Below are 22898 nucleotides of genomic sequence, written 5' to 3' on the forward strand. Positions count from 1 at the left end.
TTGGGGCCGCCTCCTTGCATGTAGTTGATTTCTTCCATTATCGGGGTAGGAGTTTCAGGCTTCGAGATTACTATAATGGAGGTTGGAGGAATTGGGTCCTCCTTCCTTGATGAATCCATTTGGTCCACCCTAACTCGAAGCTCGGCCAATTCCTTTGCAAAGGAGCTTTCCTCGGTTTCTTCGACTGCAGCTATCCTTTTTAGGCTATGCCTTTCTTTCGACCACCCCCTGCTGTTGGTGGCGAATTCCTCTATCACCGCCATGGCTTCCTCACTTGACTTTCTTAAGAACCCTCCATTTGCACCTGAATCAAGCATAGCACAAATTTTCTCGTTAAACCCATTATAGAGAATTCCTACCTGGTGGTCCACGGTGAAACCATGGTTAGGGCACTTTCGGAGAAGGGCTTTGAAACGAGCAAACGCCTCATAAAGGGGTTCGTCATGGCCTTGGATGAATTGGAAGATCTCGCTTTTGAGCTTCAAAATTGTGCCTGGCGGATAATACTTGTCGAGGAAGGCAGCTACAATGTCCTACCATGTGGAGACCTTTTCTATGGACATACATTCAAACCACTCTTTAGCAGAATCAGTTAATGAAAAGGGAAAGAGTGTTACCCTTATGGCGTCGTCGTCGACACCGTCCAATTTGAGAGTGTTTGCGATCTCCACAAATTTGGAGAGATGGCGGTTCGCGTCCTCTGTGGCCCTACCTGCAAAAGGAGTTTGCTCAACCCTTTGAATAAGGGGCATGCGTAACTCGAAATTATTAGCGTCAATACGAGGTCCTTCGGGAAAGGTAATCATATTCCCATGATTGAACATGTTCATCACGGGTTGTATCTCCTGATTCTTCTTTTCCAAGGCCTCTCGGGCCGCCCTTTCTGCATCTCTCTCATCCATCAGTAGCTTCACCATTTCCTGTAGTTTCTCGATGTCTGTTCGGTCACCCATTATTCCTGATCCTTTTTCACTTCTTATTTTCCTACGAGTTCTCTCAAGTTCTAAATCGAGCGGTTCTAGGCTGTCCTTCCCACAGCGCGTTCGCATACAAAACCTGCAAGAACCAAAAACAAAAACGAAATAAAACTAAAATTAAAAACTGAAAGAGATTAAAGCCCAAAGTAGCAAAATTATCTGTTTGAAGATATCACTCCAAAGTGAATTGTCTTCCCCGGCAACGACGCCAAAAACTTGATGCACTTTTTATTAGCACTAAATAAACCTGCAAGTATACAGAGTATATATAGTATAGCTAAAGGCCAGTACCGGATATCGAACACGGGGAAGACAAACACAAAGTGTATATCCTCTACTGAGACTCAATTACTATTTGGAAAAACATTTGGTTTTTGAAAACTTTTGAAAAACTAAAAGCAAATAAGAGCATAGATCAACTAAAAGCAAATAAATCAAGAGAAAGACAATAGAGATAAGGGAATCCCAGGGATGTGTGTTCACAGTTATGGTTATACAAAATTCCAACTACAATACCCTAGCACAGTTATTACTTTGATAGAACGAGTCACCTAGATTATGCTCATGCGAAATAAACGTTGATTACAAGATTAGGGTTGTCAATCCTAACACGTAATTCCAAAAATCTCCTAAGACCCTTGAAAAGTCCTCATTCTCAATTAACAGTGCCGTTTTAAAGGAAGCTAACTGTAGTGTCTACTAAGTAGACCTAACTCGCTAGAACTCTGTCACAGTTATGAAGCAAGTTATATTAAATCATACACGACTGTGTCACTCAATCATGAAGCATCAAGATTAACTTAGGGAAGAAACAAAGTAAAAACAAAAGGGATACTAAATAGAAAACGGAACTTGTATAATCAAAGTCATTACTAACACATCCCTAGAATCCTATGAGTTTAGTTACACATAATTGAATAAGCTAAAAACATAGATTGAAGGGAAGACAATTTGAACATAAAACTAAAGCAAATAAAACCCGTAGGTTGAATCCTCGTCGTTCTTGATGTTCTTGAAATCTTGCTACAACTCCTTGCACCAGTGAAGTACTCTAAGCCTTGATCTCTATGAAGTATTTTGCAATTAGAAGTTCTTTTTTTTTTTTTTGATGAAGCTTGAGGCCTTATTTGTAGGGGAAAGCTATGCCTTGTTGTAGAAGGAAAAAATCTCCAAAATATGGTAAAACTGGGCGCAAATCTAGGGCTTCTCGGATTCGCCGTCTTTCTCCGGTGGGCCGCCGCACCTTGGCCGGCGGTCGCCGCGTTGGAGTCCAGAGAGTCTGTTCCCTCGGCGGCGGACCGCCGCACATCTTCCGGCGGTCGCCGGACGAGACTTCTCTTCCAAGCACATTTTTCAGAGGCGGACCGCTGCATTGATCTTCCCGCCGGGCGCCGGCGGTCACCGCACACATCCGCGGCGGTCGGCGGTCGCTGTCCGACTCCAGATTCCCAAACTTGGCGTTTTGGCTCCTTTTTTCGGCTCAATTATGCACATTTCTCACAAAACACATCAAAATACCAAAATAGACAAAATATGAAAATAATGGACGTGTAGAGTGACTTTGACATAAAAAACGGACCAAATAATGACCTTAAAACAGTGCAAAATCCGAGCGTATCACTAAGGAATCGAGGTGGGCTTTATTCACTAAGATCTTTTATTACCAAAATATTGATTATGGTGTTATAAGGGCGGATTAAAATGTTATGTCATACCTGTGATTGTTTTGATTATGCCTAGTTTGTGAGTCCGCTCCATTAGGCTATAGGGCTATAAAAACGAATTCGGGGCTGAGTAAGGCCGCAAACCCTATCAGGCTAGTGTACACAGTTGGGATCGGGAGCCGTCCTTGCTAGTCGGCCGATCTCGTGGGCGAATAGTGTGGCCACACTTTCGTCGCACTATGGAATTGTTGATTGATGAGAAAATGGGAGGTATTGTTTGATTGGCCAATCTATGAAATTATTTTTTGATACTCGATTATATTCTTTTATAAATGCAAACTCGAGTTCACTATGGTAAGGATGGCATATCTATTAAAATGTTTTGGCATGAGTTCACTGAGTATGTTTACTCAGCCCTGCATGTGTTTTCCCTATGTGCAGGTTGAGCAGCGACGAGCGGTTGGCGGTGTTGAGCAAATAAATTGAGTGATAATATGATCGTCTTGAAACATTGAGTGGGGTTGTGTCTTCATACATGACTTCACTTTTCTCTTGGTTGCTTCCGCTGAATATGAAACTTAGTATTGTTGTTTTTGAACTATTTCATTATTGATTAGAATATCGAGATATGATGCGTTTTGGAATTTATCATACCCTTGTCATTTTGAGCATTTATTGTGGTATTCTATCCTTCATTGATTTTCTTGATTAAGCTGTTGTTTTATTGCTTTAATAGTTCATTACTCTGGTCAAATCTCTTTAAATGAAACCCTAGCCTACGCTCTTGTTGCATTTAAGTCCGCCTAGGTAGCAGTCGCCGTATTTATTATACCCTAAAATGTCGGGCTGTTACAATATACTTTAGTCTGATGAGTAGGCTTGATTTTTAGATCGGGCCGAGCCATGTCTTTGAGGTTTCACAAGATTTAGGCACATGGATCCGGCCCAATTTCCTAAATTGATAAATGATGTGGTGGTGTCATGGGGTTTTGGACAAGCCTTTATTTTGGATTGGGTTTAATTGTGGTTTAGTCAGTCTCTATCCATATCTCTGAGTTGGGCCATGCCCACATTTGCTAAAGGAATGATATGAAAGCATTACTTGTATTTTTGATGAAAAATTCCATCATGAACAATCATTTATCCTTTTGTTGATAGTCAAATTTGTTTATGCAGAATTGATCTCTACTGCTCTAATTTGACAATCCTAATCTAGCTGAGCTATTGAGGAACATCACAAATGTGCTATTAGAGAAGTAAGCCTTTCTCTTCTTATGCTTTTTCAACTTGAATGATTGCTGTAGAATAATTTGAATTACTAGGGTTCTGGAATTTGATTTTTAAGTTCACTGCTATCATATGTATGATCCATGATTGCTTCTTTTCATAGACCTATGCGGTTCGACTCTCTTTATTATTCTGGGAAAGAACCGACAAAGAAAACCTAGAATGAAGCTTAATAGTATACTTGAATGATGCATGGTAATCATTGAAAATACCGAAATTTAAAGGGTAAACAAGGAAAGAAACTAAACAGAATCTTGGAGAAGATGTGGTCGTTGAACTTGAAAGTGAGGACTGGCAACGGCCCTTGGGGGCGATGGCGGGAATGATGGAGTAGGCGAGCACACGAGTTCAGCCTCTATCTCTCGGCTCTTTGGGGTAGTCATATATCACTGCACTTATTTAGACCAAGACACAAAGAACACAACATTAACACACAATGTCAATACATACACATGCACAATTAAACTTACCAAACAGAAACTGCTTATGAAGAAAACACTACTGCCTCCTGGCTCGATTCCTGGCTTGCATTCTTGCACGCCGTCTCCTCATGTCTCTGGCAATGAATATGTCTTCAACAACTTCTTCTATTTTGCCAAAATATTTCTCTCTGAAGTTTTGACAAAATAAAAGTAGCCACACATTGATCCCTACACCCACAACGTATCCAAGTGCAGCAGATACGTATTCCCACTCAATCTCCCTCTTCTCTTCAACAGCTTCATGTTTTCACGGTGATAGCTCACTGTCATTGTCATCAGTATGGCTGCAGTTTTTGTTGAGAGGGAAACCACAAAGCCCTGCATTTCCTTCAAAGTCATCATTTGTAAGTGTTTGAAATTGAGGGCCATTTGGGATGACTCCGACCAACTTATTGTAGGACAGATTCAAAAATGAAAGGAATGTAATGCTTGCAAGCTCCACTGGTATCATCCTTGTTATTTGGTTTCCAGAGAGGTCGAGTGATTCGAGATTCCTCAACTGACCAACTGACTTTGGTATGCTTTCGTTGAGGGTATTGAGGGAGAAGTTGAGATGATGAAGCGAGGTAAGATCACCAATTGCATTTGGAATCTCTCCATGGAAATTATTGGAAGGTAAATCAATGGCACCAAAGACTTTCCAAATAACATGAAGCTCTAAATTCATCCCTTTCAGAATTGCACTCCCAAAAGAGTAAAAGTCAGAATTGCACTCCAAGTAGAGAAGTTTAAAGATTCCAGACTTCCATTGAAGTGATTTGAGGATATATCTAGAATTTGGAGAAAAGGCCAACTATTGTGACATCTCACTTCCCCATGGAATCTGTTGGAGTTCAAGATAAGAACAAGCAACGTCGATGACAACATGCATGGGAAAGTGTCGTCGATGTTGTTGTTTCCGACGTCCATGAACTCCAACAACCTTTAATGTAACACCCCACTTTTTCGAACCCTAATTTTCGAGACATAAATTTTTTGCATTAAATGCTTTTAATGCTATGAAGTATGTGGATTAATTGAAGAGTGAATTAATTGCATGATTTCATTGTGACCTAATTGCGATTTGGAGTTGAGATTTATTTGAATGGTCAAATATGTTGAGTATATGGCGTGGCTGTTGAAAAGTCAGAGATGTGGAAAATATGACGTGGCCGTTGATAGGTCAATGTGTTGAGAATATGAGGTGAAAGTAAAAATGGTTGATTTTGTGAAATAATTGTGTGAATACTTTGATGCGGGGTAAAATATATATTGTGGCGAACTATTTCCTAAGGGATGAGTGAGACTAAATAGGGTATTCATAAATACCATATACCTTATATTGGAATCTTCGACCCCTACTATTATTGGAGAAGAAATCCTATGTTTCTTGAATTGAATTATTTGCTTGGGATAATTATCCAAATTAAATCCAAAGTCCAATTATTCTCTAATTCCTCCATGGAATTTTCGAAACCCACCTTATTACATGGAGATTTTCGAAAATCTCCTATTTATGGGAGAAGGAATTATTTTATTATATTGTTTGATCCCTTATTTATTCTCTCCCATGAATAAATTCAAATATCCTAGCATATCTTACCATATCTAAGAAGATCTTGCCATATCCTATTTAAATTAGGAATTTAATTAAATTCCTTGTGGAAGGGGAATAAAAATCGCATATTCCCTATTCTTAGTGGGAGAATTATTATTTTGTTCTGATCCGTGATATTTTATTCTACTCCGTAAAATATCCAAATAAAATCATAGGCTAATTAAATAGCCTAGAATTTGAATACTCCTTATTTTTCTCCCAAAATTAACGCCACTTTCCCCAACCAAATCTTCTTAAATCTTTAATGTATTTAATTAAAGATATTATATCTTGCACTTTATAAATAAGAGTGAAACCATAAACCTAAATAAAAAAATCGCCCCCACTCTCTCTCAAATTCACGCCTCCCACTTCCTCCAATCTTCTTCAACTTGTTTTCTATTTTATTCAAGAACTCTTCATTCTTTACCAAGAATTGAAGTTGGAAACTCAAGAATTGTTGAAGAATCGAGGCTATTACTTTGTTTTACCGCTCGTTCTATCAAGAAAATGTATTTTTATATCAATCTTTTCTCATCTAACCGATTAATCGGTGCTCTTGAACCCTCATGCATATAGATCGAGTGAACAGGGAAAACAAAGTAATGAATGGGATGCAGATGTGTGTGTGTGGATCATGTGTATGTGCATGCCTCGGTGTGCGTGCGTGCGTGTTGTGTGTGTGCATGTGATGTGTGTTGTAAAACACTCATGCGTGACTTGTTTTGATGATAGATCTGGAGTTGTAGTGCGAATAAAAAGTGATATGATAATTATGTCTTGAGTTTGAATGGTGATATTAAAATGAATCGATGGGAAAAAGGGAAACGTTGGGAACATGCATGATTTTTGAATCAATGTTCGAAACTGATTTGTGATGCACATAATTTAAAGGTGATAACTCGCACTCTCAGCGTGATAGCAAGGGGAAGAGAATACTTGTGATCTAAGCCGTCGAGGTGGGCTTTTCTTTTAAAATAAGGACTTCGTCCTAAATCTTTATTGATGAGAATGAGATCTGTGATTATCATGCCTTGATTTGTTTTGTCGTGCCTATCCCTTGTGGCTATGCCACTATTGATTTAATCGAATTCGGATCCTTGTAGAGCCGCAAACTCTACTTGGTTAGTGTACACCAATGTTAGACCACGTGCAAGCGTACGGGTTGGCCGGTCTAGTGACCTGGAATGCGGCCGCGTTCCATGTCATGTAGAATGAGGATATGGTAAACGTCGATGTGAAAAATGGTTGCGCGACCGTGATTTTGGATAAAAGGAATATTTTGGTGCCTCGGGCATTTCTAAAGATAAAATCCCGATGGACACTTGAAAATGGCATGATAACTATTATTTTGATAAAACTGCTTTAGGCATAAGTCCACTGAGTATGTTTATAGTACTCAGCCCTGCATGTGTTTTCCCTATGTGCAGGTTGAGCGGCGACGAGCGGTTGGCGGTGTTGAGCAGGTTAATTGAATAATATGATTTTGAAACTCCGAGTGTAGTTGTGTCTTCATACATGGCTTCACCCTTCTCTTGGATGCTTCTGCTGAAACATGAAACTTATTATCGTTTGTTTGAGTTTGAACTATTTCGTTTTGTTAGAATATTGAGACATGATACATTTTGGATTATCTTAAGACCTTGCCGTTTTTGAATATTAATTGTGATAGCCCTTTTTCATTGAATCTCCTTGTTAAGCGTTTACTTTTATCGTCCTATTTGTTCATTAAATACTTTGGTAAAATCCCTTCAAATGATACCCTAGCCTATGCTCTTTGTTGCGTTTAAGTCCGCCTAGGTAATGATCGCCGTATTTATTATACCCTAGAGGGGTGGGTCGTTACAGTTGGTATCAGAGCCTACGTTCTTTCCGCTCTGGACCCAAGATTCTTATTGAATTAAAGTCTAAAAATGTGTAAATTAATTAAGTGATAATCATTGAAGGCTCAACACCACGACTCGTCTCCGCCCAACCACGAAGAAAGAGGTAACATGTATCTCTTGAATGTTGATTTGAATTATGAAATTGCAATGAATGGAAGTTAATGTGATTTTTGAGTTTTTCTTGGAGTATGAAATGACGAATATACATGAATGTGAAATTGCTACTTTCGACTATGCCAAAAATGATGAATGTTGTTATGCAAGTGAAAATGTGTTAAGACCTCTATGAGTTGAATGAATGAGATTCTATATGATTGTGATTGCTTGATTGTACGATGAACGACATCAATAAGAATGAACATTAGCATGCTGTTATACATAGTTGTAAATCGTGTTGTGAATGGATATTTTGTGATGATATCGAACGTGGAGGCACGAAACGTTAAATGCGAGGCAAGCGACTTATGAGAATGAATTGCAAATTATCGAAACGCGCAAACTTACGAACCATTTTCCTCAAAACTGAAATTCCATTCATGATATGATAGTACCTTCACACCACCATCGTTCGACACATACATATATATATCCATCATACTCTCAGCATCAATTGAAACCGCATACACTATTGATTTTCTTCGACCCTTGTGCTGATGCTGAGATTTCCCTTTTGTAGATGGTCAATCGGTATTACGCACCGATGCGAAACCGTTACGCAAAGAACATGGTTTTCCCCGTAGAAACCTACCAAGAGTTTGAATGGGATGGAAAGTCTTTTCTCCAGACCTACGTCACCGATTTATACGACCATTGGATGGATGCATACGCGTATGGAGGAGCTACCCATCACACGGGGATCTCGAAACTTATCCACAGCCTGCCGTCTCCTTCGAGCGAATGGACTGCCCAAGCTGCGGACCTTTTACGTGGTTTAGTCCGCCCGAGTACGAGCCTCGAGGCGATATGATCGGCCTGTTAGGATTGCTACTTCCAGCCATGGCCGCCACAAGGGATGGACCGCCGCTTAGTCCACCACCGCACAAGTATCCACCAAGTCAAGCCCATCGATGGAGATATCGCCGTGACAAGGAGCCGCATGTTGCTCGCGTTCCTAGGAAGCCGAGGCTTAGGACTCATGCGGCTAACCCTTTGATCATACATGAGAATGTGGAAGAGATGCGTGCGATAACCCCTCCACCCTCACACTCTGGAGAAATGGACGAGGATGAGGAACCCTGCGAGGAAGGGCATGAGTTGGACATGGAAAGTGTTGATGAGGACGAGGACCCCGAAGAGGACATGAACGGAATCGACTAGGATGATAGTCGTGGAATACTTTGTTTTGTTTCCCCATGTTTTTGGATTGATTTGCTTGACTTTCTACCATATGCCTCTTATATTTTTGCTACTCTTTTACCATCTGCATTTGATACTAAGACCTCTTTGAGGCAACATTTTGATTAATATGCCATGGGGAGATTTTTCCATCTTTTATTATCTTATGATGAAATGGATTTTCATATTGTCTTTCCATACCATTGTGAAATTTTCTATCGCTACTTAATCATACCACTGCATGATGCCATCCTATCGCACAACTGTCTTCCAAATGCCTTATTGCGCCTTATACTTCGCTACTTCGTAGTACAGTTGTCTTCGTGACATCTTCGTACAAATCCCTTTTTGCTAAATGAGCAATGATCCTTTTTCTATCATATGATGCAACTGATCCTCGATATGATACCACTTTGATACTGCTCTTTTGTTATCCACCTTTGATATCTTGTGATGCGAGAACATTGTACCATTTAATTTTGATACGATTGACCCATGAACCTTGTTTATCAATTATGCCACATGACTGTTGCTAGATCTTGTTAATAACTCGTGTAATGCTAAATCAGAATGCCGCCAAGACGCAACCGAGAACCAACTCCTCAAACGGAGGATGAGGACAGCGTGTCACAACCCATTCCCCCGCCTCCGCCTCCCCCACCCCCGGTCAATCGGGAAATCGTGAAGCTATTCTTAGAGCAGAAACCACATATGTTTGAAGGACTGGGAGAACCGGCCAAGGCCGAATCATGGATACGCGCCCTAGAACGCATCTTCGCTATTTTGGGATGCAATGATCGAGAACGAATGACTTGTGTGACCCACCAACTAACTGAGGCAGCTGACTTTAGGTGGGATACTAGAATGAAGACCATGCCACGAGACCAAGTAGAAGCGATGACATGGGAAGGTTTTATGACTTAAATATACGACAAGTACGTACCAAAGAGCTACCGAAAGGCAAAGGCATCTGAGTTCCACAATCTGACCCAAGGACATATGACTGTGACCGAGTACGACCGAGCACTCAATAGCATGACCCGGTACACCCCTGATCAAGTCGATACTGACGAGAAGCTGTCTGACAAGTTCCATGAGGGACTAAGGCACGAGATAAGAATGTCGTTGGCTAGTCGAGGAAGACTCCCCTACTCTGAAGCATTAGCACTGGCACTGGATATTGAGACAGCAATGCCTAAAGAGCTAAGGAGAACACTACATCGTCTTTACCTCCATCACACCACTCCCGAGAGAAAAGGAAGTGGGATGATTCTAGGACTTCATACAACGGAAAACGGTTACAGTCGAATCAGCATCGATCCTGGCACAAAGGAGGGCAACATACGTCTAGCCAGAGAGGAGACTACCGACCCAGGGCATCGCAGTGCAATGTGTGCTCTAAGTTCCATTTCAGAGAATGCCGATATCAGAACGTTATCAAGTGCTTCACCTGTGGAGGAAACGAACATTTCTCTAGAGTGTGTCCAAGTAATAAGATAGGATCGGGATCAAGGCAGAAAAATCAGGGATCCCGCCAGCAATCGAGGGCACCGCAGAATGAATCGAGAGGAAATCGCGACCCACCGTCGCGGCGGCAACAACCTCACCGCCCAAGACTTCCTCCTCAAGCTAGAGCGTACGCGTTGGAACAAAAGAAACCGAAGATTGAGCAAGATGAACGTGAGAAGGGAAACCTGACAGGTATGGGCGAAATCCTCGATACCCCCATTGTTGTGTTGTTTGACACGGGCGCATCGCATTCATTTATATCTGAAATATGTGTGCACACTTTGAGCTTGCCTGTTAGCAAATCTGAACATAGGATGATAGAAATATCTACAACATGCTCGCACGTAGAAATTGTTATGGGAAAACTTAAGATAGCTGCTCACAACCCGCGAGTCATGAAAATAGAGGATATCGATATAATCTTGGGAATGGACTGGATGACTAAGAAATTTGAGACGATTCATTGTAAGGAGAGGCAGATATCTCTACAAGCTCCGGGGAAGGAACCCACCGTATACAATGGAATCTCGATGAACCGGCGAACCTCTATAATTTCCGCGCTTCTGACATACTTGGATTTTACATGGTTTTAGAGGGTGGTTATGTATAAATTTGATCATATTTTGTCTATTATTGGACATGTTTATATCTACTTCTCTATTATGTTGGTATGTTAACCATTTTGTTAAGAATGTGTAGAAAAGACACAACATATGTGGATGTGCAACAGCATTGGTTTGAGACTATATTTACTGGAGATTTTGAAGTCCAATCATCCCCTAATGCATATAAATCTCTTCATCTTCGAAAGAGCTTCGCGTGGGTATCTCGCACACCTTAATCGGAGTTCGGTAGAAGAAGTTATGGCCGTTACAAGAACACTGCGCTGTCCAAAAACTTTCACGCGGCCGGGTGAATTATTACACTATAAATTCACCCGGCCGGGTCAGCGATTCTGCGCGAAAAGGGCCACAAAGTGGTCGAAAATGACCACCCGGCCGGGTAAATTTTGCTCTTTATAATTCCACCCAGCCGGGTACGCTATTTTGGCATATTCTCTTGCCAAAAACGCGATTTTTGATGGGAGATTAAAGGGAAAACGCCTAGGTTTCATAATTCAAGACTTACCGCCTCCAACACGCACACACACCTCCAAGAACACTTTGAGAGAGAGAATTGAAGATTGAAGACTCTAGATCGGAAGATTGAAGACTTCATTCCTAGATTCATTCCAAAGGAGTTCTTAATATCCATCTCTTATGTCTTTCATTGAATTCTTTGTTTCAAACATGGTTTATATGAAGAACATGAGTAGCTAAACACCTTTTTGTAGAATTCTTGGTGAAGATGCACTGATTTCATAGTTTTTATTCAATTGTTTTTGTTATTGTCTTGCTCTTGTAGTTATTTGATTATTCTTGGGTTGATTCCTTTCAATTGCTTGATCACCACTTGATTGTGTAGGATTAATTAGATTTATCAGGAGATGAAATAATTAATCTGGAAATAAGAATAATTCACACCTTAATGCAATAAAACTCGGGAGAGTTGAGGTTTTGAGTGAGGTCTTTGACCTAATCGAGGTTTTGGGAGTTAGGGGTTTTAGGATTAGAAGGGGACTTCAATCCTAGCACCTAATCTGCAGGTTTCTCACCTCAGGAGGGGGTTTAATCTATAATTGTGGTCGGCTTAGTAATTCTAGAGACACCAAAAGATAAGGAAATTTGATTGGATAAGAGCTTGAAATTGTGCATCGGATCTTTGAATTCTACATTTTTCTCCATATTATCTTTTCACTCCGTGTTTATTTGCTTTTACTTGTTTATTTGCTTACTATATGCTTTTATTAGTGTTAGAAAAAAACCAAACTTTTCTTGATTCTCTAGATAGTAATCAACATTTATTTGTGGTAGTTAAGTTGATACAAATTTGTCTCTGTGGGATACGATACTCTTGTTTGCTAATTGCTACACTAGCCCCGTACACTTGCGGGTATCACTTGTGTTAAAATAAGTCGAGTCAAGTTTTTGGCGCCGTTGCCGGGGACTATTTTATAAACATGAAAACATTACTACGTACTTTAAAATAATGTTGCATAAAATCTTGTGTTCGTTTTTAGAAATCGGTCATATTCGATTGGAATGAGGGAGTAATAGATGATGAAGATGTAAATAAATAATAGTAATGCTTTTATATTCAAGTTTGATACTCGTTATTCTCGAAGGAGGAGGGTGAGATACAGAATTGTTATAAAAGTATAAGGAGAAATGCATAAATTTGAAACTTAATGACACTATATATATCACACTCACACACTCCATTTCTCTTCTATCCTTCAACATTTCTTGCTTTGATATCGATTTCAGTGTCAAGCAAGTATCCTTACCACACACCACGCTCTCCCATTTCTTGAGCCTCTTGGCCAAAATCCACACCCCAATTTGAGTAAAAAATCTCCCAAAAACCCAAATCCAAAATCCCTTTCTACATTTCATTTCTCCTCCGTGTAATAATCCCTGAAAGCCATTCTCAAATCTTGCTCTCTTTTCCATTAAAAATTCCAATTTTTTTTTTCTTGGTTTGTGCCTTTTTAGTGCACTTTTCTATACTCGTTATTTTCGAGGGAGGAGGGTGAGATATAAAATTGTTACAAAGTACAAGGGGAAATACATAAATTTGAAACTTATGAAAACACTATATATATAACATTTACAATTAGTATCAGCTCATCTACACACACTCACACACTCCATTTCTCTTCCATCCTTCAATTTTTCTTGCTCTCTTTTCCATTAAAAAACCCAACTTTTCTTTTCCTGTTTTGTGTGCAATTTTAGTGCATTTAAGTGTTAAAAGGGGTTTCTTGCCACCAATTTCGTGCTTGTTGTTTGTGGGTTTGGTGTAACTTTGTAAAAAATATAATTTTGGGGATGGAAACGGGGCAAGAGATTATTGTGGCGGCGGCGGCGCCGGTGGTGGCGATGGGGGCTCCTCCGCCGACTTCTTTGGCACTTGGGTTTAGGTTTCATCCAACAGACGAGGAGTTGGTGAGGTATTATTTGAGGAGGAAAGTTTGTGGGATGCCTTTCAGGTTTGAAGATATTAGTGAAATTGATGTCTACAAATCTGAGCCATGGGAGCTTGATGGTATGAAAAGATTCAATTTTTATTTTTTTAAAATAATTGTTGTTGATTCATGCTTTGTTTGAGGTAAAGTTGCAGTCTTTGAAGATTCCTGTTTTTTTTTTTTTGTTTGTTTTTAGGTTGTTATTTTAGTTACAAGTTTAGATGAAGAAATTGTTAGGTGCAAACCTATCCCACATCGGATGAGTGAGGGAAGTTGGATTAGTTTATAAGTGCTATCTATCCCTAATTAGTTTGAGGCATTGGTTCCACCCAAAGCGGACAATATCAAACTAATGTGCAGTCGATGATCCTAACAACCGGTATCAGAGCCAAGGTGGCTTTGGGTCGGGCCCTGTGTGACCAAAGGGTCGGGCCTGGATGACCCATGATCGAATGGGGCCCTGGATGACTCTAGTTTGAGTCGGGCCCGTAATGTCTCGATGTATCGACTATGTGTTCCCGATGTGGTCTCGGTTTGAGGGGCGGTTTGTTAGATGCAAACCTATCCCACATCGGATGAGTGAGGGAAGTTGGATTAGTTTATAAGTGTTATCCATCCCTAGTTTGAGGCCTTTTGGGGTGACCCAAAAACAAATCCGTGCGGACTTGGCTCCACCCAAAGCGGACAATATCAAACTAATGTGCAGTCAATGATCCTAACAGAGATGAAGTTGTGAATGAGTGTTGTTTATGTGTATGAGTTTGAACTTATGAATTAGTTCGTGTGCGCGTGCATGGTGCGTTATACACATTCGTCGATTTCTAACTAGCTTTTGCATCTTAATGATAATCTTGTTGTCTAAATAGAGCATTCGTTGCTGAAGACGAGAGATCTGGAGTGGTACTTCTTTAGCCCTGTGGATAAGAAGTACGGCACTGGATCCCGGCTCAATCACGCCACTGGGCTAGGGTACTGGAAGGAGACCGGGAAGGACCGCCCAGTGAAGCATAAGAACGAGTCCATTGGAATGAAGAAAGCGCTCGTATTCCACAGCATACGCGCCCATGATGGAAAGAGGACTGATTGGGTGATGCATGAGTACCGGCTGTGCGACACGTAACTGGGAAACGCCGGCGTTCTACAGGTGTGTATCGATTCCCAATGATCTTATGCTAACTTTAAAAATAATGAAATTCATGTCTTTGTTTCGTCAACTAGGATGCATTTGTTATCTGTAAAATCATCCACAAGAGTGGCGCCGGACAACCTAATGGGGACCGATATGCCCCGTTTATCGAAGAGGAATGGGATGAGGACGCCCCGCTTGTGGTCCCCGGGGAAGTCGCGGAAGATGACGTGGCATATGGCGATAAAGTGCGCAGAGATTGCACAAACACCGAACAGGTCTTGTGCATGTTTTGTTCATTTTGGTGCAAGACTTTCTTTTGAGGTTTAGATTGTTGATTCATTGCATCGAAATTTATGTTTTCGAGTAACGAAAATAGATAGAAACAAAAATTAGACGCGGTTAAAAGCACGTTTATCGTGTGAAATCGAGTTTTTTTAGCATCATGTACTTACTGTTTTCCTAACAATCTCTCTTAAAATGCGTTGCAGGATGTACAGCCTCTCGTTGCCCCAGCCGATCCCCCCTGTGTCCCTCTCCTGTCGAAGAGGGATAGGCCGGAGCCCCGCTTGCTGGACAATGGCAAGAGAACGAAGCACGATGATCCAAACTGCAGCATCGCCAACGGATTTGAGGACTCCAACTCGACAATGATGATGACGAAAACCAACTCCCCGCCTGTAGAGATCCCCCTTCTATAGACCCTAGGCGCGAAAGACAACCTCCCGGGCAGCACACCCACGTTTAACTCGGCGGAACTGGAAAAATCCGTCCCTCCCAGCTACCTAAAGTTCATCGGCAACTTGGAGAAAGAGATCATCGACATCTCGATGGACAGGGAGAGGCTGAAGATTGAATTGATGAGAGCGCAAGCTATGATCGACATTCTTCAATCTCGGGTTGAAAACGCAGAGCGTGAAAGACGTGAATAGGAGAAGGCGCGCCGTCATGATTTAGGGCTTTAACAATATTTACTGTACGATTTTTATCACTTCTATTTTCAGAATTATTTGAAATCAAATACATACTCCCTCCAATGACGGATCCAGAAACTGAAACTCGTGGGGTCGAAATAATGAATAATTATAATTTATATATAATACTTATTTTTAATAATTATGTAGAGAAATATTACTCCCTTCATCCATAATTTGAAATTTCCATCTCACTTTTAAATACTTAGTTTTACAATGAAATGTGAATGATTGTATATTTAGGGAATGTGATTTCTACTTAAACTTTTAGTTTTAATAATAGTAAAATGAGACTTTTAATTACTAGGTATACCGGGAGTAGTAAAATGCACATTATTATCGGATGGAGTTAAGTTATATATCTTCTGACTTAAATATGTATTTCTAAATGTCTTTATTTAAAAATTTATTTATGTATTTCTAAATGTCTTTATTTAAAAATTTATGGATAAGTATTTAATGGTTTATCATAAGTTAGAAGAAAAAATAATTAAATAGAATGCAATGGAATTATTGTTCATACAAGAAAATTATAAACATAACTGTCCTTAATAAATCTGTAATTTTCATTAGATTTATGAAAAAGTGTGCTCATTAAAGCCCACATAATTATAAAGAATTAAGTTTCTTCTTCCTCGGTGAAAAATCTGAATTCGGCTCTACCTTTCTGATTCCCCCTCTCCATCTCTCTCCTCCATTCTTCCCATTGATTATCCCTCTCTCCTTTAATTTTCCAGCAAAGCTCGAATAAATGAGTCGGATCTCCACTGCGTGAGGTCAAGGTGGAGTTTCGTGGGGTCGGGAGGTGAAGTTTCGTGGAGTCAGTGAATGAAGTTTCTGGCGGCGCTCGTCAGACCATGGCATGGGTCTGTCACTGCCGTCCATCCGCCATTAGGAGTTCCATTTCTTGACGGAACGGAATTTAAGAAATGTTAAGAAAAATGGATGAAAAAATTAATGGAATAAGAGTCTCACTTGTATATAATAGTTTTAAATGACATGTGAGTAATGAGTTAGTGGAAGGTATGACCCTATTATTATTTATGGTAAAAGTGAACCGGGACACCTATTCACGGACGGACTAAAATGGAAAAATGGGATTCTTATTCATGGACGGATGGAGTATTAATTTTGAGCATATTTAATTTATACTCCCTCCGTCCCCGATTAAGAGTCACACTTTTCCATTTTGGTCTGTCCCCAATTAAGAGTCATACTTCATTTTTACCATAAATATTAAGTAGGTCTCATATTCCACCAACTCAATTCACTCGCATTTTATTATAAAACCAATATAAAAAAATGGGTCCCACATTCCACTAACTTTTTCAACCAACTTTTCTTTACATTTCTTAAAACTCGTGCCTGTGACTCTTAATCGGGACGGAGGGAATATTTAATTAGCCATTTTAAATGAAAAAAAATTAGTGGGATAAGAGTCTCACTTGTATATAATCGTTTTAAATGAAATGTGAGTATAATGAGTTAGTGGAAGGTAGGACCCTATTATGATTTATGGTAAAAGTGAACCGGGACTCCTATTCACGGACGGACTAAAATGGAGAAACGAGATTCTTATTCACGGACGAAGGGAGTATTAATTTTGAGCATATTTAATTTATACTCCGTATTTAATTATTAGCCATTTTTACATTGATCAATTTGTAGTTATTTATATATTGGGCTTTGATTATAGAAATGGGCCTATGGCTACTAGCTCAAAAACTAGGGCCATTATGTGGAATCCAAGAGTAAAACAGGGAAATGGACGAGCTGGAGATTACAAAATGAAGGAGGAGAATATGGTAATGAGGAAAAAGTTGGGAAGCATTGTGATGAGTTTGATGGTTGAAAGGTGTTGAGGTCTTAATTTAAGTGTTTTCATTTGTTTTGTTTATGTATATTGCATTGGAATGAGACATGCAATTGGAAGACTAATTCATAGGTTAGTAATTGTGGAGTAGTGGTCAAAATTTTCTTCATTTTTTAAGAGTTAATGTGTGCAAAAATCAACATTTAATATTCCCAAAGGTTGAAATTTTGCAAGGTTATGTGAATAGGATAAAATAACATGAGATCATTACATTGGACCAATGACTATTAAAGTTGTATTATAAAAATAAATTATCCTTAAAATTCTTCTGGAAAATGAAAAATATTATGTTAAGAGAAAAATCTTAATATAAATAAGACAATACAAAATCTACATGAAGCCCAACAAATTCAGCCTAGTTAGATTCACTTTTATGGGCCAAGAAGCCCACTCTAGGGTAACAGAAACTGGGCTGGGCCCAAATAATTTACAGACATGGCCCATTTTTAAACACGGGCCATTTGTGAACTTTTCGCCTATCTTCTAATTAGATTGCCACGAATATGGAAAATGGATCAAATCAAATAAGTATAGCCAAACTAGAGCTATTAAATTGCTTAGAATACGCCTTAACGGTAAATTAGAGAATTAATATGATAGTTGATAATACTTAAAAAATTTCGTGATTTCATATAAAAAATTTTGACGTCCATGTCACCAATGATTTCACCCAAAATTTGACGTGCGATATGATTGACCAAAATTAAAATTTCATGATTTAATATTTTGTTTTCCAAACCCTATAAAACTATTCAAATTAAAGCAAACAATGTGATTGAAATGACTGTCATACCTAATATGGAGTATAAGAAAAACAAAGTTCGGATTTTGGTTTTAAAAATTGAGCGTGTAAGATGGGTAATGTTAAATTCTGTCCCTCATCGACTCGGTGATGATCCAATCTAATCTATATAAGTGTCGACAATTCTCCCTCTTATGAGGCCTTTTAAGAGGTGAGTGGCTCATTTCTAATATGGTATCAGAGCGGATTCAAGTCAATAATGGATTATATTTCTTTATCTCTTCTCTTGTCTACCCACGTGATGGAAGTCCGATGTTTCATTCCGGTCCACACGCGAGGAGGCATGTTAAATTCTCTAAAAATCTTGTCCCACATCGACTTAGTAATCCTTCCCTTTATAAGCCCTTTTAAGGGATGAGTGACCTATTTCTAATGGAGAGAAAAACAAATCAAATTTTGTTAATTCTATTATCTATTTTAAATTAAAAATATGAACATAGAAATCGGTCATCGGCGCGTTGGCCTACTTGTGGAATTACAAAAGAGAATAAAACAAACCGACAGTCAAGCAATCAAATTGTGAAAAAAAGTGGGACTCTTCATTAGTCTATCAATAATTGAAAACAGTTATGCTAGTAACATTTTAAATATTCCAACACTTGCTCAATATATTTAATCAAGTTGAGGCAAAATATTTAGTTTGACTCAAAATCAAAACTAATTTTCCTCAGGCTTCTTCTATTGTGAAATTAGTAGCCGTAATATGGAAAATTATACAAAGATAAAATTTGAAATAACTTAAACAACATTATATAGTCCATAAAATTTTGAAATAAGTTATACAGACAAGCATATACTATTTGCTTTTGAAAAGCAAGTGCTGAGTGTTGACTGATTATAACGTACCAAATGGGTTAAGAAAAACAACTGAGCAACTAAGAAGCTGTCTCCAGTCTCCCCATAATGCATATTTAAAGCATGTATTTCCAACCATAACACATATCCTCTTCTTTGCAATGGCAATGGTAGTTTCTTCGCTTCTCCGCCTCCTTTTCATTTTCGTCTTCTTCATAATATTTGTCGATGGCCAATGCCTCGATGATCAAAAAAAGTTGTTACTTGATCTCAAGAGCGAATTCAAACATAATTCTTCCAGACCACCTAGTTTTGTAGATTGGAATAAGATGGGTGATTGCTGCAAATGGTTCGGCATAGAATGTGATGACTCCGGTCGGGTCATCAGTTTGAGCCTCTACACCGAGGGTGTCTCCGTCGAAATTGGTGAGTTATCAACCCTTTTCCAGTTGACATACTTGTTGAGGCTGGACCTTTCCATCAATGCATTCACGGGTGAGATTCCTAACCAATTCCATCGCCTCCCAAACTTGACATACGTTGATTTGTCATATTGTGGTCTCACTGGACCAATTCCGTCCACGTTGGCCAATCTAACTGAGCTAATTGAACTCCACTTATTAATTAACTTTCTCACCGGTTCAATTCCTTCATTTCATAACTGCAAGAATCTTGAATTGATAGACCTTAGTCGTAATAATCTAAAAGGCTCACTTTCTAACTTGCACTTTCAAGGTCTTACAAACCTCAATCGTTTAGATTTAAGCTATAATTCATTGAACGGCACCATTCCTCACCGTCTTTTTGTTCTGCCCTCAATTAATACTCTTGATCTATCCTACAACCAATTTAGTGGACAAATCAATGAAGTTCCTATTATGAACCTCTCCGACCTTTATCGGCTAGATTTGAGTGGTAATAGGATTGAAGGTCCTATTCCTAACTTCTTCTTCCACTTTCGAGGCATATCAGCTCTCAGTCTTTCTGACAACTTGTTCAATGGCATTTTCAAAATGAATAACATTCAAAGTTATACAACACTTTCAGAACTTACTCTTTCTTACAACAACCTGTCAATTGACACAACCAACATGAGTTCAAGTTCCCATGGATATCCCCGTTTAAGGGTGTTACACATGTCATCTTGCAATTTGTATGATTTCCCAGATCTTAGAAATGCATCCAGTTTGGAAGATTTGGACCTCTCAAACAATCATTTGCGAGGGGACATCCCTAGTTGGATTTGGGAAATTGAAAAGGACTATTTGGACCTTTCTTCCAATCTTCTTACCGGTTTGAAAAAGCTTCCCATCTCTCCAAATTTCAGTAATTCTATTGTCATGCTCGCAAACAATAGACTAACTGGAATGATTCCATCCTCCATCTGCAATGCATATTTACTTCGTCTTCTCGACTTGTCATTCAATAACTTAAGTGGTAGCATACCTCCTTGCCTAATCAAAAAAGATCTTGTGAGTGAAGTGCTCAATCTTAGGGGAAACAAAATCAGTGGTGTTATCCCTGATCAGTTTTCGCGTGAGTGTGGCCTACAAACCTTTGATGTTAGTAACAACAACTTAGGCGGGAAGGTTCCTATGTCTCTGGGAAATTGCAAGAGCTTACTGGTGTTGAATGTTGCACACAACAACCTTGAGGGTAGTTTCCCTTGCATGTTGTCGTTGAGCTTGCGCATCCTTGTCTTGCGCTCGAACAGATTCCAAGGAGACTTGAGATGTAGTGAGAGTTGGCCCAATCTTCAAATTCTGGATATATCTTCAAATGATTTCAATGGTCATGTGAATTTGCTAAACTTGTCAAGTTTGAGAGGAATGATGCTTGAGAGTCCTACACATGTCAGGCTCAACCACTTCAACTCTAACTTTTTAGGCGCTTACACTTACTACCACAATGAGGTGAATTTAACCATCAAAGGAATTGAATTGAAGCTTGTGAAGATTTGGCCTGACTTTACATGCATTGATTTGTCTTCCAATCATTTTGAGGGAGACATACCAGATGCAATTGGTAATCTCACCTCACTCTATCTTCTCAACTTATCCCACAACTCTCTCACTGATGCAATCCCGAGATCACTGGGTGCCTTGACAGAGCTTGGGTCGCTCGACCTCTCTTCAAACAAGCTCATCGGCAAAATACCAGAGGAGTTTGCCAAACTCACTTTCCTTTCAGTTTTGAACTTGTCATACAATCATCTCACTGGAGTGATCCCAACTAGCACTCAGCTTCAAACGTTTACGCCAGATTCATATGTAGGAAACTCGGGGTTATCTGGATTCCCACTCAACGGAAGTTTCAACAACCATCGTCCACCCGGTCCATCACCATCAGAGGATTCAGAATCAAAAGATGAGGAGATTAAGTGGGAATATGTGTTTATTGCACTTGGTTATGTTGTGGGAATAGGAAGCGTCGCGTGGACAATGTTATGTTGCAGAAGCTTGAGAGAAAGATACTTTGAGAAGATAGAAGAGGTTGCTGACAAGATATTTTATGAGAGAGGAAGGAGAAGAAGACATGAAAGAAGAGTAAGAAGAAGAAGAGAAGAGAAGGAGAGAAGAGAGGAGAGGAGGAATGGGCTTAGGAGACGTCAGCAGTAAAGGTTCACTTGTAATTTAGCATGTGTTTGATTAGCTTTTGGTGTGGTGTAAACTTTTCTTTTTGCTACATGTGTTTCTTTATGTGTGCTCCAAACTTCTATCGTATGGTGTGTCCGTCTTTCATTAATTGTCCACTTTTGTCATTTTTGTTCGTCCCTCATTAATTGTCCATTTTCATTTTTATCATAAATGGTAAGTAGGCCCTACATTCTCCTAACTCATTCCACTCACATTCTATTATAAAACTAATATACAAAATTGAAACTCATATTTCAATAACTATTTCAATTCACTCTACTTTATATTTCTTAAAACTTATACCGCAACCAAAGTGGTTGGAGGACGGAGGGAGTATTTTTTTAAATAGATTAAACTATATGATTTGTAAGTGCCAGTTTGGAGCTTTTGTACGACTAAATCAACCTATATGCAATGCACAATAATAGTTATAATTAAATGAAAAATAAAACATAATCAAACGCTAAAATAATGCTCCATCTGTTTCTTTATAAGTGTGTCGTATTTTCTTTCTTATCATTATATTATAAGTGAGTTATTTCCCCTTTAGTAAAAGAAAACACTTTTGCTCTTCTCTTATTATCTGTTAAGTTCTCTACTTTATCCTCTTTTAGCTTAACTCACTAAACAACACATTCTTAATTTCCATGTTGAAAATAAGTTTCATATATGGTATAATACGAAGATATAATGCAACTCCATTTGAAACTGGTGTAGAATAAAATGTACTGTTTGGGTCAACCTTCTACTTTGATCATGATTATTGATTTGAATTTAATACTTTAACATGAAAAAAACAATGCTAATCAAAACCATTAGAGAACAGTGTTCACATACGGTGTCAATGAAAAGTTTTAAAATATTAAAATCAAATTAAATAGGTAAAATTAAAAAAAAGCTAATTTCAAG

At 39.1% G+C, this 22898-nt stretch overlaps 2 protein-coding genes and 1 pseudogene across 2 annotated transcripts; 2 read left to right on the forward strand and 1 right to left on the reverse strand.

Annotated features, from left to right (window-relative positions):
• Positions 1–4657: 4657 nt before the first annotated feature.
• LOC148931905 (uncharacterized) lies at positions 4658–5077 on the reverse strand. The gene has a single exon (XM_089064940.1). The coding sequence runs from the start codon at positions 5075–5077 to the stop codon at positions 4658–4660; it is 420 nt and encodes a 139-aa protein (XP_088921066.1).
• An 8569-nt stretch (positions 5078–13646) lies between these two features.
• LOC125190197 (NAC domain-containing protein 78-like) lies at positions 13647–15841 on the forward strand (annotated as a pseudogene).
• Positions 15842–19517: 3676 nt separating this feature from the next.
• On the forward strand, positions 19518–22114 carry LOC125190206 (uncharacterized). Its single transcript, XM_048087432.2, has one exon. It carries the CDS (start codon positions 19521–19523, stop codon positions 21969–21971), a length of 2451 nt encoding a protein of 816 aa, XP_047943389.1. The 5' UTR covers positions 19518–19520; the 3' UTR covers positions 21972–22114.
• Positions 22115–22898: the final 784 nt, after the last annotated feature.

Source organism: Salvia hispanica, chromosome 2, assembly GCF_029641045.1.
Source record: "Salvia hispanica isolate PSC_SH4W2 chromosome 2, Shi_PSC_v1, whole genome shotgun sequence".
NCBI lineage: Eukaryota > Viridiplantae > Streptophyta > Magnoliopsida > Lamiales > Lamiaceae > Salvia > Salvia hispanica.